Below are 17120 nucleotides of genomic sequence, written 5' to 3'. Positions count from 1 at the left end.
TGATGTTGAAATTTTGGTAGGCTGGCCACTCCTGGAAAGATTCACTACTGTTCAGCACTTGAGTAACAAAGTCTTAGCAATGGTCTGTAATCCTTTAAATGTCAGTGACTTAGATTCTTAAATGCTCTTGAATGACTTTAGATAGTGGCGTGATGTGTTGCATTTTCTGAGACTTTTTAAGCATATGTCAGAGGTTCTATTTGAGTGATTTCTTAATTCAATGGGCCTGGGTCATCTTTGTCCAATACTAAAATTTGTTTGGTGATCTGAAACATTACAGTGCAATAAATGTAGAAGGAAAAAAAACCATGAAGGGGGCAAATACTTTTCCACAACACTGCATCTAATTGATTATATCTGCACCTGATCTCATTTCTGTAACACAGTGCTCATCACTGTAGATAACATGCAGACATGTATTGGATTACAGCTATAAAAAAAAAAAGAAGAAGAAAAAAAGGACTTCAACGACTTGCAGGTTTGATATTTGAAATGCTTTACTGACTCAACTGACTTTGTTTTATTACAGGAGACAATTAGTCAGAATACAGCTGGAAGTTCTGCACTAAGTATAGTCTTAAGGATTGTTTGGACAGAGGTTTAACAAGCCACAGAAAGAATGTACAACATGGCACACAGCAGTAAATATAAGGCAGTCAACTTCTTTGACAGCAAAAAGAACGTCACAGAACAGATGATCAAGCTTACAGAGCAAAGTTATGCAACAGCTTGTCAAAATGTTCACTATTCTCTAAAGGCGATGCTTCTGAAGATAATGTAATAATATGGACTGAATCTGATATTCTCATGCTTAGATATGACATGTACTGTTTGCCAGTTTAAAAATATGAATTTACTGTAGCATTATTTTAAAGTGTTAAACCTGTTTGAACCCATCAAGGTGAACATTTCAGGACATTTTGACAAACAGTTACTAGGAAATTATTATAGGACTCCAGTCTGACATAGGGAATAACAACCTTTCAAAGTAAAACGGCTCATTTTCTGCAAAAAGACAAACTTTAAAAAAAAAAAAAAAATAGCTGGTGACATTCAATCAGCAACAGATTTGGCCATAGATCAGGAGTATTGATGCAGTCCAGAGAGTAGTTTCATGGTATTAATATTACTTTCACCTTTTTTCCGAACACCTGTATGGATATCATACCCTCTTATTATTTTTTTGGTTTCACTCCTTTTTCCTTCTCAAACTGAGCAATCTGGTTAAAAATATCCAACAGGTTTGCAGGGAGGTCCTTTTTGGCCCCCATGCTGCACTGTTCATTTTGATTTCCAGCACTTCCTTTTTTACTGTGTCCTTGATCTGGAATGGTACCTTCTTCCATTCGACTTTCCTTCTCTCTTTTCACCTGATCTACTCCGTGAACTTCCAGCCTGCCTCTATTCTCTTCAAAGAGGTTCCTGGATGATGAGTCATTCCTGTTCTCTGGGTGTTTGGAAGTGGAATTTCCAGAATGCTCAGGTCGGTAACTAGATTTACGACCCGAATACTCCAACTCTCCTGACGAGCAGGATAATTTCCGCTTGGAATTTTCATCTAAACTACTTCTCCTTTTGTAGTCACTGCTTCTTCTGTCTTTCTTCCTGTCACCATCCCTACTTCTATTCCTCCTTTCTCTACTCCTGCTCCTAATCTTCTCTCTATCTGGGCTTCTGCTCAGGCTGCTCTTTGTTTTCTTCGTCCTGCTCTCCTCCCTGTCCCTTCCCTTTCTTTCTCTCTGTGAGGAGTCAGACTCTTCCTCTTCTGAAGCTGCTGACAGCGAGTACAGCTTGAAACTCTTTCTATCATCTGCATCCTTCCCTTCTACCTGCTCCTCGTCCCTCAATCCAAACCCCAGGCCTCCCACCTGGTTGAGAAAAGTAGCTGAGGTATTGGAAGGTGCGGGATACCACTCCACCTCGTCATCCTCCTCTTTCTCCTTCCTATCCTTCTTACCCTCGTTGCTTCTCCTGCTCTCCTTTGAGGAGATCCTGCGATGGCGCTTGCTTCCACGCTCTGATTTCCTCCTTTTCTTTTTCTTCTTTTTAGACTGCCTGCGAGAGGACGATGATGATGTGGAGGAGGAGGATGTCCTTGAAGAAGTGGAGGATGAGGAGGAGGATGATCTCTTCCGTTTTTTCTTCATCCTGAAAAATAGAAGACATGTACTGATAATATTTTTCTGGTAAAACAGGCGGGGTATTATGAGGCTGTCCTTAACAGAAGTGGCTTTTCTTTTAGCTTTAAGTAAATAAATCAATCGGTCAGCTTACCTCTTCTCCTCTTTTAAGATCTTACGTAATTTTTCAGCACTGCTCTGGCCACTCTTAGTTTTGACCTGTTCCTTAGCCAGTGCTTCCTCTCGCAGGCGAATCGATTTCTTTAGTCGCCGGGTGAGGCGAGGCAAGACGAGACATGACAATGGCAGGCAGCCAAAAGTCCACAGAAACATATTCAAAGACATACACGCCATGACCCAAAACCACACAAAAATCCCGAAACAACAATCATTCATTCATTCATTTATTCAGCCATTTGCATCAGAGAAAGTATGTATGGAGAGGGAAAGAAAAAAATCAAGAGGTTTGTAGAGCATACATAACCGTCACAAACCAAACAGATCGCAGGAAGAGAAATGTGTGATGAGTTACAGATTTACCATAGAGAATGATGTGGTATGATCCCAGAGTGGGGGTAGATTTAAAAAATTTTTTTAGATTGATGGAAGGACAGAGGTGCAAGCAGAGATGTGCAAAGAAATGGTATTTGTCCCAGAATTAGGTGGAGAAGGTTTCAACATTACCGTATTTGAACCCGGGACACGGAATACAAGTATCCAGGAGAAGAGGAGTCATTGTTGCCATTGTGCAGATTATTCCCCCCCCCCACGAGGCAGGTGACAAGACCGCAGCAGTCAGAAGGTCAGAGGGCAGAGGGTCAGAGTCCAAGGGTTGCGAACACACACATACACACCAAAACAGTTCATCAGTATTACAAACCACAGTGCTCGGAGCAAAGTAGAAAAGCATTTTTTCTTTTTTAAATATAGTGTTTTTGTTTTTTTTTAAAGAAAACATTCCTACATGAATAATATGCACTTTAGAAATGTGCTCAAACTGGTTTCCATGGACAGCAGCTCATGTCTTTCTTCAGCACCCAGGCGTTCCCACACACATTTACTGTTTATTGTTATACTCTTTGCTGTCTCACTCTCTCCTTCTGTGTGCGAATGTGTGTGTGAATGGGTGGATGACTGTGTATAGTGTAAAGTAGGGCTGGGCGATATGGCCTAAAATCCATATCGCGGTATAATTTGAAGCACGTGCGGTAACGATATATATCGCGATATATTATTTTCTTCTCTATAATGTATTTTCCACACTATAAGGCACACTTAAAATCCTTTAATTTTCTCAAAAATCGAGAGTGTGCCTTATGTATGACCTACTGACCTCGAACCGATTTGGGCGTGCAGAAATCTGTTAAAAAATGTTTTAGTACAACTTTGGTAAGCCGCACTGCTTGATGGATTGTCAGAGCATTACGGCTGCCGTAGTGAGGAGCTTTGCGGAGTAATCTGGGTCCAAAACTCTGTCCGCTTCAGGTCCCAAAGTCAAACGAAAACTGAGAGTTAAAAACGGTCTAAATTCTTTCATCTTTAATAAAATCATCAGCGTTGCTGCTTTACCAGGTGTAACAATTAAGTTTAACATCCAGGCATCCATGAAAACAAAATTTCTTAAATTTAACGGAGTTAGAAGTTAACAGGAAGTTAGCTCGCTAGTTTCCACCTAAACATGACATACCATGTTCTGAAGCTAATTAAAACGTACAGCTCTGCTACCACTTCCAACATAAATGAAGACAGAAAACTAAACAGCAGTGGTGTCTGCAGGGTTACTGAAGTTGGACTACCTGGTATATAATGTTGTGCTACCTGATTGCTAGCGACACAGCTATGTTAGCATAACATTAGCACAGTGAAGCTGGAGGAGGAACGCCAACTTTTTTTTCCACTCGATAAAAGTTAACGTGAGGGATTCTGGTGGTCAGGGACGAATGCAATCGCATAGCAGGATGCTGTACACGGGCCAAACTTCAGTCAGGAGAACAACTGAGATTATTCATCCACAATACGAGGTTAGTTATTAATATACTGCAACAACATGGGAATAGAGCAGCTGCGAGAGAATTCAACATTAATGAATCAATGTTACGGAAGTGGAGGAAGGGCAGTTTTTGGGTTTCCCCATATTTCAAAAGTGCTTCATCTCTTTGCTATGCCGGGCATAATTTGCAGATGATAATGGTTGTAATGGTTGCAATGCTTTCGACCAAAACAGGCGCAGCTTGATGACGTCATCAACATGCGCTATCCCATCAAAGTTCATTGTCTTGCTATGCAAATTAAATGACTTGCTAGGATTGTCAACAAACTGACAAGTTAGTCTTTTATAATGAGCCATTTCACTATTAAACATTTTATAAGGCAATCTATTATAAATCACCTTTATTAATGCATTTCTTACCAAAGACTTACCTTAGCCCTTTCAGTGTTGTGGCATACTACACCTTACATACAAAAGGCTTAAGTTAAAACAGCTGATAATCAAGTTAATAACTAGTAAACCTTTTTAAATTCATGTCCTATATTTAAAGTTACAGAGGTCAACACTGAACAAGTGTCAAAGGCCTGCATGTATAAAATTAACACTGTCGTGGTACAGGAGGTGTTCCTTATTTATTGAGCTGCTAAAGTTGTGCAAATGTTTAGTGTTTAATTAACAAGCCTCAGATTAACCACGAAATCCACTGCTTCATGTAAGACAATCTTATGATAATCTGTCAACAACAGTCTTTTCACAGCAGCCATTCTAACACAAGGACACAGGGGGAGTAACAATGATCAGGGGAAGTACCTGCATATAACACAGCCTTCATTAATATTACTACAAACACCCGTTTTTACCAACTACTTCAAATTGACCTGTCAAGTTTCCACTAATGCTGTAATATTCACAGTTCTTTCTTCAGTCTTTGAATGTAATACATTTTCATACAGCTGATGGGAGTGAAAAGCACAGCCCAACCGATAGAGGATTTTCCAGACTAATATTTGGGGATTTAAAAATCTAATATATTGGACAGTTTTTTGTTTTTTCAGTTACATAAAACAAACAGATTTCCCTCACATTTTTCTATGTAAAGTTATTTGTGTAAAAACAACCTCAGCAATTCTTTTGCTTCCAGTTTTCACTTCTTCTCTTCCCTTGTCAGTGCGGATGTAGAGGTTTTTTCACCTATCGTTCAGGATATCGTTTAATACTACAGCAGCTACGTGCACTGCCACAGCAAACAGAAATGGATGTGGCTGTCAGTGGCATTCCCAGCGTAGGACAAAGCAACCAATGCAGCAGGTATACCGAGGGCTTAAAACTGACTCTTTTTTTAACTGAATTCTACTGTGATCATGTGCGTAAACACCCCAAAAGGCCTCTTTTGAGCAAGGAAAAATTCTTACTGCTATCAGAAATATCTGGATCTGTAGCTGCTTAGTGCCCAGTGGTCACCGGTTAGCTGCTAACTTTAGTGTGCCTGTTTTCTTGTGGTCAGTACACAGAGCCACACATATTTGTTAAAAAAAACATGTTAAACATATTTAAGCAGAGCACACATAAATACAGTTCTGGGAACTTGTCAACTAATTTTACAAGAAACTAATCTGTCCTCATATCATCCCTTTCTCTGTGTTGTCAGAGCAACAAGCAGCTGCTCATTTTTTCCACCTTTTTTATTAATTTTTCTGAAGTCACACAGAAATAACACCATTTTAAAATTAAACTTTGATGGGACCATTATTTCTGCATCTGCTTTAATAGTTAAGCCTAAAATACACACACTGAATACCTGCCAACTTTTTTGAACCCCTCAGGCACGCGTGCATGTGTGTGTGTATGTTGTGTCCGCTCACCTGTATAGTGTCTGTGATCTTGTGCAGGGCTTCCTGTGCCTCAGGGTTTGAGCCATCTAAAGTTAGAGCTCTTCTGTACAATCCCTCAGCTGTTACTAGCTTTTCCTGTTCCTCAAGCCTGCAAGCACAAACAAACATCCTTTGAGTAAATGATGATGAGATGAGATGAGATGAGATGAGATGAGATAGCCTTGAGATGGTCTTTTGCCCACAACCGAGATGACAGACCTTGCCGACCATACATACAATACAAACATCACATTGGGGAGACAGGTCAGGCCAGGTAGCGAGGAAAAAAAACATTGAAATGTGCAACACAAAAGGATAATACAGGAATGCACAGGTATCAACACACCATAACACAATAAACACAGACAAGCAACATGGGAAAGTGTTCCAGTGTGTACATCTGATATGGGACCGCTGCAATCTTCGACTGCGCCTCCAGCTGACCCGATGTCCACATCATGGGGGAGGTAAGCGTTGGAGGTGGCGTTGGATCTGGGATAGGGAGGGTGATGCGTCAGTGAGTGCTTATCAGTATCAGTATATGTATGTGTGTGCGTGTCCATAGTTCAGCTGAGACAGTGTCCTTCGCCCTGCCAGGCTAAGTAAACAGTCTTCCAGCCAACCCAGGTGTCCCTGTAGGGAATGGGAAGGAACAGACTCAACACAGTCGTTATCAGGGAGTTGTGGGGTAGCCGGGTTATGATGGTAATTGAGAATTTCAAGCTGTTTTTTAACACTCCGACACTGGTCTCTCAATCTCCCGAGTTTCTCCGTGATGTTATTAGCCGTCGATTCTGTGGTCTTGTCACTCTTTTTGCTCAGATTCTGAGACGTCACGACCGCAGCCAACTGATCCGAGGTGTAATCCAGCTCCGCCCAGAGATGTTGTTCTGAGTTGATTCTTTCCTGATGTAATCCAACATACATACGCTCAAAGGTATTATTCTGAGCATTCACTGCAGTCGTAAGCGCCTCCAAGCTCTTAACCATGCTGCCTTCAGTGAGCCCTTTCTGAGAAGTCGCACCTGTCGTTCCAATCCCAGCGGGCAGCCTTGTGGGGGTTTGAACAGCCGGTTCCGCTCTCTTAATTCTCCGATAAGCCCGGGCCAAGCCAGCTCCGATCAGCAAGAACCCTGTTATCATGGTTCCAAATAGGTAGATATCTTCAGCGTCCTCGATCGACAGTCCCGCCAGGCACACGATCCTCTGCCACCCGTCCATCGTGTATCCGGCAGGGAAAGTCCCTCCAGGGCACTCGGGTTCTCCCGAGCCCAGACTTCTCGTTAAAGGCTGTCAATAGCATTCAGAGACCAGTTGATCAAATCCATAATTCTCTTTTAGGTTTTAGACACAGACTGTGAGAGAGTGTTCCAGGGAAAGTAATACAAAAAAGACACGAGACTAGACAAGGACATAAGAACTAGCAGGGAAGATAAGGGAGAGGAGAAAAGTGCGTCCGCCTCCTCCGAGAGCCAAAGAAAAATAATACATGTTATTTACATGTTTCTCCCTTTTTCACGGGAACAAAGCAGCTGAGCTGATGCTCGCTCACCTGTTTCAGAATAGCCTGTGAACCTTTTTCTAACTTCGTCCTTCTATGCAGCTTCTATTCATAAACACTAGCAGTGCACCATAATCAGGCTGTGAAATGGTTAAACAGGGAAAAAGGAGCAGGCCAGAGAAAGCTTCGTTTCCTCCTTGGGAAAAATCAAAGTTGTTCTGTCTGTAGTTACCTTGCACATCGCTCTTCATACCTGGATTTAAAATCAATAGTATTTGCATACTGACATATCAGGCCCATTGTGCACTGTAACAAGAAAAAGGTGGTGGAGCTGGCAGCTTCTCATTAACATTCTTAAAGTTCTCTCTGATCTGAGTCTTTCAACTAGTAGATCACGACTGAACTGTAAGCTCTCATTTCACATCTGCTTACTAAGTGAAGCAGTACTTACTGTTTTCCTCTCTCCACTAGTGTCTGACACAGATACTTCTTGGCGTTGCGGTGATCAGGACAGTTCTCCAGAGCTCGTTCAAAATCTGTTATTGCCTTCATGATGCTGCCTTTGTTAGCATACCTGTGTACAAAGTGAAAGAAGCACAAAAAAGACGATAAGATTGATCTCATTTTCAGGACTATGCCAGTTTTCGGTAACAAGTGTCATGTGTGTTTACCAGGTACTAAGCCAAAAGGAACTTTTCATTCCAAAGAGCTACGACAATAGTACAGAACCATGTGTGGTGTCTTAATTACTGTTCCTCATTCCATTCTGGTACGGGAAATGGTATGAGGAAACTTACCAAAGTCGTTTAAAATGTCTTGATGCATCCAATAAATAAACTATTGTAAACACTGTATATATTTCTTGTAATTTAAACCAGTTAGGTGTTTACAGGGTCATGAAAGACGAGGGAATATCTCAAACAAGGACAGAATTATACAAACAACAGTTCTCATCATTTGAACTGAAAGCAGACTCACAGAGCTCCACGTGCCACCAGTGCTTCTACATTACTAATGTCTATTTCCAAGGCTTTGTTGTATTCATTCATGGCTTCCACATGGCGACCATGTTTGAAGTGGTCCACCCCTGCACGGACACTTGAAAAACACACAAGCAAAATACAAGTCAGGTTTGTATTATTGTGAAGTCTAAGCCAGGGGGAATAAGTGGTCCAAAAACAAAATGATGCAACATCCCATCCATTTTCTGTGGTCAAAGTTGATAGCTAATACATTACCACTTTAAGGCCCAGGATGCAGACTGTTTCTTCCTGATTGCAGAAGCAAAATCCTCTGCTTGGAAAAGTTTACTGTGGCGAAAAGAACCACAGACACCACACTATTTAACAGCCTTGCTAGATGTCCAAACTTCCATTATTGCATGAATCTGCTTGCAAATTTGTATGAAATTAGGGGAATTACTGTGTAATCGCACCAACTAAAAGTTTACCTCTGCAGTCCACGCATCATTGACGGTGGGTGGGTATCACTAATTCCCACCTTTTCCAGCAAGTAGTCCACTACAGAGGGGTTGTGGTATCCATGACAACCTGTCAGTATACGCTCATATGTCTCACTGGAGTCATTGGCTGCCTGAACACTACGACTAAGGAGAGAGCAGTCACTGCAACCACACATTAATGCATTAATACATATTTATATCAGATTAAGCTTTTATATTAAAGCTCAGGCTACATATCAGCCTGCTCATTTGTGTAACAAAATACATCATATTCTTGAAAAAAAGCATGAATATAAAAAAGAAAAATTGAATCCCCAAACTTTACATTTTACATGAGCAGTGACTGCGAATACAGATGGTCTGCTGCAGCTACAATCAACTGAAGCTTGATATGAAACACTAGTTCAAATGCTTGTGTGACATTTCTTAATGCAATGCTATGCAACAGTATTCACTCGAACTAGTTAAGCAGGTTTGTTTTTCTTCTTTCAGCAATCCGTGTTGTGTTTCTTTACCTGTAATGAACAGGCAGCTCCTCCTTGGTAATGACACCAAGTTTGATGTGCTCCAAGCTCGGAGAAAGACAGGCCTGATGGAGCGACACTGTGATTTTCTCCTGGTAGCGATCAATATCTTTCACTCCAGCTACAGAATAAGAAAAGATCAGACCATCATTCTTTACATATCCCATTACAGTACTGCGAAGCAGCACTATGGAGTTCAAAAAGCAGCAAGCATTTCTATGATTATAACTGCACTGCAAACCTGAAAATTAAAATAGGATAAAAGACTAAAACTTTAAGATATAGGTTGTGTTGAGACACAAAAAAGCCTCAAATGGAAAAAGATACTATCATAGGCCAATTTTCTGCGGAATGAAGGTATTAGCTAGATTAATATACTTTATGCAGGTTTTGTCTGTCTAATAAATCTATTGTTAGAAAATGTTTTAAAGGCTCCTGAAAAGAACTGCAGTATATGATTCTGGACCTCAGTGTTCTGGTTGTGTTAGACACAAACCTCTGATGAAGTCCCCAATCTGGTAGTACGCCAGGGGATCATCATGGCTGCCAGTGGAGGGAATTTCTCTGACATGACACAGAGCCTGAAGGGTGAAGAAAGATGTGCCTTTATGAAACAATAGTAAAATGCAAGGTGGATGGCCAATTTAGTTCAGGTGGACAGAGCAGCATATTTAATTACACAACATTTGCACCATTTACAGTCTGACAACAGAAACTCTCCAAGAAGCTTTCTGTTGAGGAATTTTTTCACTTGTAATACCTCAGTTGAGGTGGCTTGATGACAAATATGCAGGTGTTTTTTTTTTTACAACAGACACGAAGATGAAAAGCAGAACTCTTTTGGAACTGCCACTCCTGTACGTCCCGTAAAGCATAAGACTAAATGACTATTACAGCACAGATATCATCACATGGACTCATAACATGAATTTTAAGCATGACTGTATTCTTATGTAAACTCCACGCAAAGAAAGAACTGGCAGTCACTCGGGTATTCCCAGAGCTACACAGCCGGTTTTTCATCAACAACTAGCCAACAGTCCCAAATTTTCAGCTTCTACAGTGATGATTTATGACATAACTCAATGACATTCAAAAGGAACTGAACTGAACTTGTTGACCTACCGACAACTCTAAGTCCTCAATGTCTCTTTTCAGACCTCCTGCTGTGCAAAACAGAGTGAGAAAGAAGCCGTATTCTCTAATGTTGTTGATCCTCCCCACCACAATGTCTCCTCTTTCCAAATCCCGGTAAATCATGGATCGCCTCTCCTCATACGACACCTCCATGAATACCTCCATCGGTGGCATAACTGCATAGGGCTCTGAAAGAGCGAAGACAGATCTGATGCAGTGTGTCACAAAATACAGACACTTTTCTCAACATCAGATAGGGCCTATGTGCAAGTCATACTCATCTTCATTTACACGCACAAGAATGAACAACACACACCTACAGCCTCCTCCTCCTCGTGCTCCTCTCCTCGAAGACCAGCGGTTCTCCATACTGGACTGAACAGGATGTCAGCCTTCCTGGCAATGAACTGCTCCACAAGTGGGTTGCTCTGCTCTTCACATCTACTGCACAGAACAACAACAAAAGAAAGATCAGTAAGATCAGCTGGACTGAATTCACCTATGACAAACTAATTCTTGTATAATGGTGCAAAGGAAAATGAAGTAATGCAACAGAAAAAGGTTGAATTAATACACACTCCTGCTCTTTGTTCACAGACCTTCATTGAGAGTTATTGTATTACAATACTGATTTTTATTCTACAATGACAGCTGCAGTAGCTAGTCAAAAACCGATGTGTACTTTTTGCACCTCTTTTCATACAATGGTATTTTAGTTTAACTACACCATTCACAAATGATTGGGGGGAAAAACATGTGTGGAAACAACATATGCTTACATGGACAAAAGTAGTGCGCCACTGACACATTACACCTACAGGTGTTGCTCGGCCATGGAAACCCATGCCATGAAGCTCATGGTGTGCCTTTCATGTACTGATGTTAATGTCAGTGACTTGGAACCCTGCAGTAATCAGGTCAGCAGAGTGTTGGGGATTTTTTTTTTTTGACACAGTGTGCCTCAGCAATTGATGAGCAGCTGATAACAGAATACTCAGGAGCAGTGTGGGGCTCACAGCTCATCCAGTAAAGTCCCTGTGCCCCCTAAGCTGAATTATACTGATATACTTCAACTATAAGTTTTAGTAAGTCATACAATTTGTTATTAACAAACTTCCACATCGCTGGTAAGTGTTACTGCACTGCATGCCCAGTTTAATTAATGGTTTCACATGAATTTAGTTCTTCTGCATCAATCACTGCACCCAGCACAACTGCAAACAGAGTGGAGGGGCTGCTGCAGGTCAGACTTTCTTGATTTGAAATGTAAAAGAGGTCATTCATCACTTTGTGCAGCTACATTTATAGCACGTATTTTTGCAATTTTATATCTGTGGCTGCATTTCTTTATTAGTGTACATTGCATGTATAGTTCTAAATATTGATAGTGTTTTTATTGCAATTGCAAAGTGACTTGACTCGATGGCTGCCTGCCAAAGTTTGTTGCCTGTCTAGTTCATATGGTCTGCTTCCTACCTAACCTGGGAGTGAAGACATTTTATAAACTGATTTGCTGCAGGAGTGGCATGGTCTTGCAGTACCCCACATGTGTTCAGTGAGCTCCCTATAATGACTCATTCTTTCACAAATGTCTGTAAAGTCAGACTGCATGTCTAGGTGCTTGATTTTAGACATCTCTGGCAATGGAACTGAAAATACCTAAATTCAAAAGCTGTTAGGTGTGGTGAAGTCCTTTTCTGCATATTTCTTGTGCAATTTAATTATAAGTCATTTTAAATCCAGAGAATTTTCGAGCAAAAGTTGCAAATTCCTCATTAGCGTCACCATTTCTAGGCAGATGTCAGCTTATGAACTGAAAATCTGCTGGACGAGCAATAGGAGATTTAAACAGTAAAATTATACTGGCGATAAGACTGTGATATTCACTCATCTTTGTTTTCAGAGCGTTTAATTCACAACCTATATGCAATATCATCTTTGTCTAACACTTTAAGAGAAAATAATGATGCGCTAGCATTTTGTCTGTACTTATGACTTTTGGCATTCTGCAGCAGCCTGCCGTGGTACTCATAAACTCAGACATACCTCTCATACGTGGCTTTGCAGAGGTCAGACACCACCGCTTGGAAGTCTGGATTTTCCGTTTGTTCACATTTCAGCGTATTGAACAGGGATTGTCCATGATACGTCAGACATTGCCTCAACAAGTCTCTGTCCATTCTCTGCTTTTACGGGACTGAACTCACATTATTGTACGAGTCAAAAAATACCGAAGCGGCCGAGCACTCTTTTAGCGATGCCCATGCCAGCACAATTTAGAGCTTACCTTGAGGTTGAGACAGTACTGCAATTTTTTCCAAGCTTAAAAAACGCTTAATTATTTGCAAAAAAGACTGAGAAGTCCACTTTAATGTATGTAAGTTAGATAACAACCAATCTCTGTTGTTTAGCTAGCTAGCAAACCCACCAGCAAAAAGCCGCACTAACACTGTTTCCGCAGTTTGTTTGTCTTCATAAAAAGCCCCAATATTGCGGCACTGCACATACACGGACTAGGTGTTCATGCAACACAAGGAAAATTGTTGTTTTAGCTATTCAAAGTTTAGCTAATGCTGAAAAAAATTCACTAGTAAGCCAGGAGTCATGGACAAATGAGCATGCGCCGTGTGTGTCACACTGAAACAGTCGGGAGAAACAAGAACCACATGGGAACGATGGCGATAACTGCTATTTAGTTCGTGTTTATATTTACCGCTTAACGCAAATTTTATTTTGCCCCTATTTGTAATAGTCTTTGAACATTCAGCTTTCTTTTTTATGGATATTTTGATTTCTTATGCAGAATAATTCATTTGACCCCTGATTTAATGTGAGCCTTGTGTACTTCAAGCAAGAAAAGGTTGATTTTATTGCCCAATCCATTTTTTTTTTAAATTTCACTAACTTCTAAAGAGTTTGGTGTATACAGGGTTTTCAAAATAAATAAAGTAACTATACCCAGCATGGAAAAATTTCTGTGTTCCCCAATGACATATATAGGAACAGAGGTGTCTTAGCTGTGAATTGCTGAACAGAATGTTGGAGAATAAGAGGACCCCTGAGGAATGAAAGACTTTCAGAAATCCCTGTCTGTGAGCACAGTTCCCCATGTCTGTGAATGTATGTTAAATGTCTACCATGTGCAAAACAATAGAACAGGTTAACATTATCCAGAAATGCTGTTGCATTCTATGTTGCATTCAAAGGTCATTTAAAATGGGCTAATGTAAAATTGAAAACTGACCTGTACTCAGTGACTGGTAAACTGATCCTGGATCCAGTAAAACAGCCACAGACCATCACACTCTCTCCTCTATGTTTGACAGTTGATGCCACACATTGTAGAATCATCCTTTCTCCTGCTTGGCGGAGTACAGCGATCCAGCGCGATGAACCAAAAATTTCAAATTTTGATTCATCAATAATAATACCTTTTTCCAGCCTTCAGTAGTCCAGTGGCGGTGTTTCATGGCCATTGTCTTATTGTGACATCTTAGCAATGGCTTTTTTGCTGCAACTCGCCCTATCAAACCTGCAGCTCAAAGTCTTCACTCTCTTCACAGTTGAAACTGAGACTTGCTTACTACAACCACTATTAAGCTGTGCCTGAAGCTGTTGTCCTGTGAGCAGCCTATCATGCAAGCTGTTACCTCTCAGAAAATTGTCCTCGAATCAGTTGTAGCTTTGGGTCTTCCAGACCTCTTCCTGTCACAGTTTTCCCCAGTTTCGGAGTGCCTTTTGATGGTGAAGGAAACTGTAGTCACTGACACCCTGAGTTTCTTTGAAATTTCTCTGTAGGAAAGACCTACATTTTTAAGTGTCATGATAGTCTGTCTCTCTTCCATTATTAACTGCCCTTTTCCCACCATTTTTGTAGCGACACACTACTTTGTGCAGTACAGTACTATTCAACCTCCATTGCTGCATAAAACCTTGAAATTGTTAGCCCATTTTGTTTTACCTGTAAAAGGTCTTTTTGTATAATTTTAAAATGTACATTATTTTTCAGTTTTGGGTAACCTAACATTTTTTTAATCTCTGGCAGTTAACTACTTAACCTTGTACCATTTCAAACTATTCATTGGACTTGGATTACTTAAATTGCAATAAATAACTGGAAAGATTAGGGTGTTCTAAAACTTTTGACCAGTATATATTGTGGCGGACCACCAGGTGACTCCACTCACAGATTTGGGCGCTTTTTGGACGTGGAGTTCTGGTGAATCCAGTAATAAAGTTGGAGTGAGACACTGAGACCTCTCCTGTCGTCTTTACATACCTCCACATTGGAAAAGCATACCAGCTCTCATTTTCACACCTTAGTCAGGACATTGAATGGGCATAATGCTTTCCCTAGCCCCTTACAATAACATTAACCATCAGAAATTATTGCCTAACCTTCATACTTACCTTAAACCTAACTATAACCTTGTAACCCTAAAACAGCTACACACACACACACACACACACACACACACACACACACACACACACACACACACACACACACACACACACAGTAAAAATTATTCTGAGGAGGAAGTCCAACACATAATGAAAAACCTGTTTGCCTACCTCATGAAGTTTTAGTTACTACATGCAATGTAAGGCACTTTATGTACACGAGCTATTTATATTTCTTAAAAGGAAAAAAAAACGTCAGCTAAGTGTATTAAAAAATGTGCAGTGGACAACAAGAACAATTCTAATCTACAATTAACAATTTATATTTGTTGTTTTGTGTTGTTAATTGTCTCTTTATTAAAATCAAATGAAATGCTTTGCTTATGACTTATAAACACTAAGTGATGTACTCCTACAGAGTGCTTCCATTCATAGCCTACAATAAGAATGAGAATTTTACTTAATAAGATCATGAAGACGCTACAAATCAGACACTACCAGATACGACAAACTACGTTAAACTTGTAGAGATTGTAGTGACATTAACTGTTGAAACTGGACTGTCACCCTGTGATGCTGCAAGGCCCATAGTGTAAGTGTGTGATAATATTAATAAATAATTAAAAAGTAAAAATGAATTTGTCCTACATTACACAGATATGTATTTTCCCGTGCACATACCTATTTTTTCAGTTTCTATGAACGTTGTCTCTGTCACAAATCCTTAAACATTCCTTTGAATAGTGGAGGGAGGAGCATTTCATGATCTAAGTACAATGCACAATCAGACATAAAAACAGTCTGTGCTGAGAGCAGTGAGAAGTAACTACAACCATCATGGAAAGAAAAATTATTTGCTGGATAATACTGCTTGGACATTTTCATGTAGCACAGAGTAAGTAGTTATTACAAGTCATATCTGTATCATTGTTTGTGGGATAGTAAGAACTAAATTATATTTATTTTAAAGTAAATAAATGTTCCAGGATAACTGCATGCTTTCAGTGCATCCTCAAAAAATAATTAATATTCTCATAAAAACAAAATGTCAACTGTCCAGACGACTTCCATATTTATTCCATATTTCCACAAATAAGCTCAAACCTGGACTGAATTGTTGTTTAGCTGTTAGCCATTTCAAAGTACTGAGTAACGACAGGGTAAGTACATGCACTAGAGCTAGAAGAAAGTATCATACCCAATGCACATTTAGGTTACATGTATAAAATAATACAGTACCTTAGTAAATTGGGTCGGAGATGGATGGATCAACAGCTCTAGATTGCATTCTGGATAATACATTTTGGACAATATCCATGGAGACGAAAGGGAAGTGCAAAGAAAACCAAAAGATTCCATATAAATAAAATGGTAAAAAGACTGATCAGCATTGTTTAATATGACTGGTAGACAATTTCTTGTGGCATTTATACATTAAAATAAAATAAAAGAAGTAGTTAAAATTATACATGGAGCAAATATATCAAATTATAATATAGAGGGTATTATTAACCCTTTCGCGCATAGTGGTCACTACCGTGAACAGCTATTCAAAGACTGTTTCCTTGTATTTGTGTCAGTGTTGAATGTATACATGCACATAAACTACTACATTGGACACTCATGTGTCACTCTATACCCTGCCATCCACTGGTCTTTCAACATTATTTTCATTGCAATTATTGTTATTTAACCCTGTCATGGATGAATTATGACAACCTCCAGTAGCGGTTTTTGATAAGGGTGACATGGGCGGTTGCCCAGGGCGGTATCGTGGTGGGGGCGGCATCACGGGCATCTCCACCAAAAGAGTTGCTCGTACTCATGCTGCCCCAACATCAGCCAGCGCATTTTGGAGATGGCATAGGCACCAATCGGTTTCCTGCCGTCCATTTGCTGGGAGTAAGGGCGCCCTCTGTTTGCGAGGTGCGCCTGATGCTTGCAGCACAGGAAGGAGAGGGCGGGTTGGCAGGGGATTTACTGGCTGGCTGGAGCAGCATCTGATAACCAACTCGCAAAATAAAACAAAATAAAAACAAACCAACAAACACGAAAACACCAGACATTATGATACAGACTTACCAATGTTTTTTCGAAATTCTTTTTTTTTT

The 17120-nt window shown here is 40.2% G+C and overlaps 1 protein-coding gene across 2 annotated transcripts; it reads right to left on the bottom strand.

Annotated features, from left to right (window-relative positions):
* Positions 1 to 479: 479 nt before the first annotated feature.
* ttc14 (tetratricopeptide repeat domain 14) lies at positions 480 to 13229 on the bottom strand. 2 transcript variants are annotated; one of them, XM_005736918.1, is made up of 12 exons: positions 12652 to 13229; positions 10922 to 11049; positions 10594 to 10793; positions 9965 to 10049; positions 9460 to 9589; positions 8933 to 9088; positions 8721 to 8792; positions 8461 to 8580; positions 7934 to 8056; positions 5973 to 6090; positions 2275 to 2381; positions 480 to 2148 (listed from the first exon to the last, which is right to left on the bottom strand). In XM_005736918.1, the coding sequence occupies exons 1-12, from the start codon at positions 12783 to 12785 to the stop codon at positions 1176 to 1178; spliced, it is 2346 nt and encodes a 781-aa protein (XP_005736975.1). In that variant the 5' UTR covers positions 12786 to 13229; the 3' UTR covers positions 480 to 1175. The 2 variants fall into 2 exon arrangements, with proteins under 2 accessions (XP_005736975.1, XP_005736976.1); XM_005736919.1 differs by having other exon boundaries at positions 10922 to 11046.
* Positions 13230 to 17120: the final 3891 nt, after the last annotated feature.

Source organism: Pundamilia nyererei, unplaced genomic scaffold, assembly GCF_000239375.1.
Source record: "Pundamilia nyererei isolate P.nyererei 1_Seehausen unplaced genomic scaffold, PunNye1.0 scaffold00072, whole genome shotgun sequence".
Taxonomy (NCBI): Eukaryota; Metazoa; Chordata; class Actinopteri; order Cichliformes; family Cichlidae; genus Pundamilia; species Pundamilia nyererei.
Note: the sequence above shows the minus strand (reverse complement) of the source record. Positions and strands in the feature narration are given on the sequence as shown.

Bases quoted from the DNA above. Each gene is read 5' to 3' on its own strand.
- ttc14 (XM_005736918.1), bottom strand. From the start codon at position 12,785: ATGGACAGAGACTTGTTGAGGCAATGTCTGACGTATCATGGACAATCC. The intron at 9,590-9,964 runs GTTTGTGTCTAA...CTTATTCTGTAG, and splicing joins GATTGGGGACTTCATCAGAG to CTGGAGTGAAAGATATTGAT. The intron at 8,793-8,932 runs GTAAACTTTTAG...TTTTCGCCACAG, and splicing joins ATGATGCGTGGACTGCAGAG to TAAACTTTTCCAAGCAGAGG.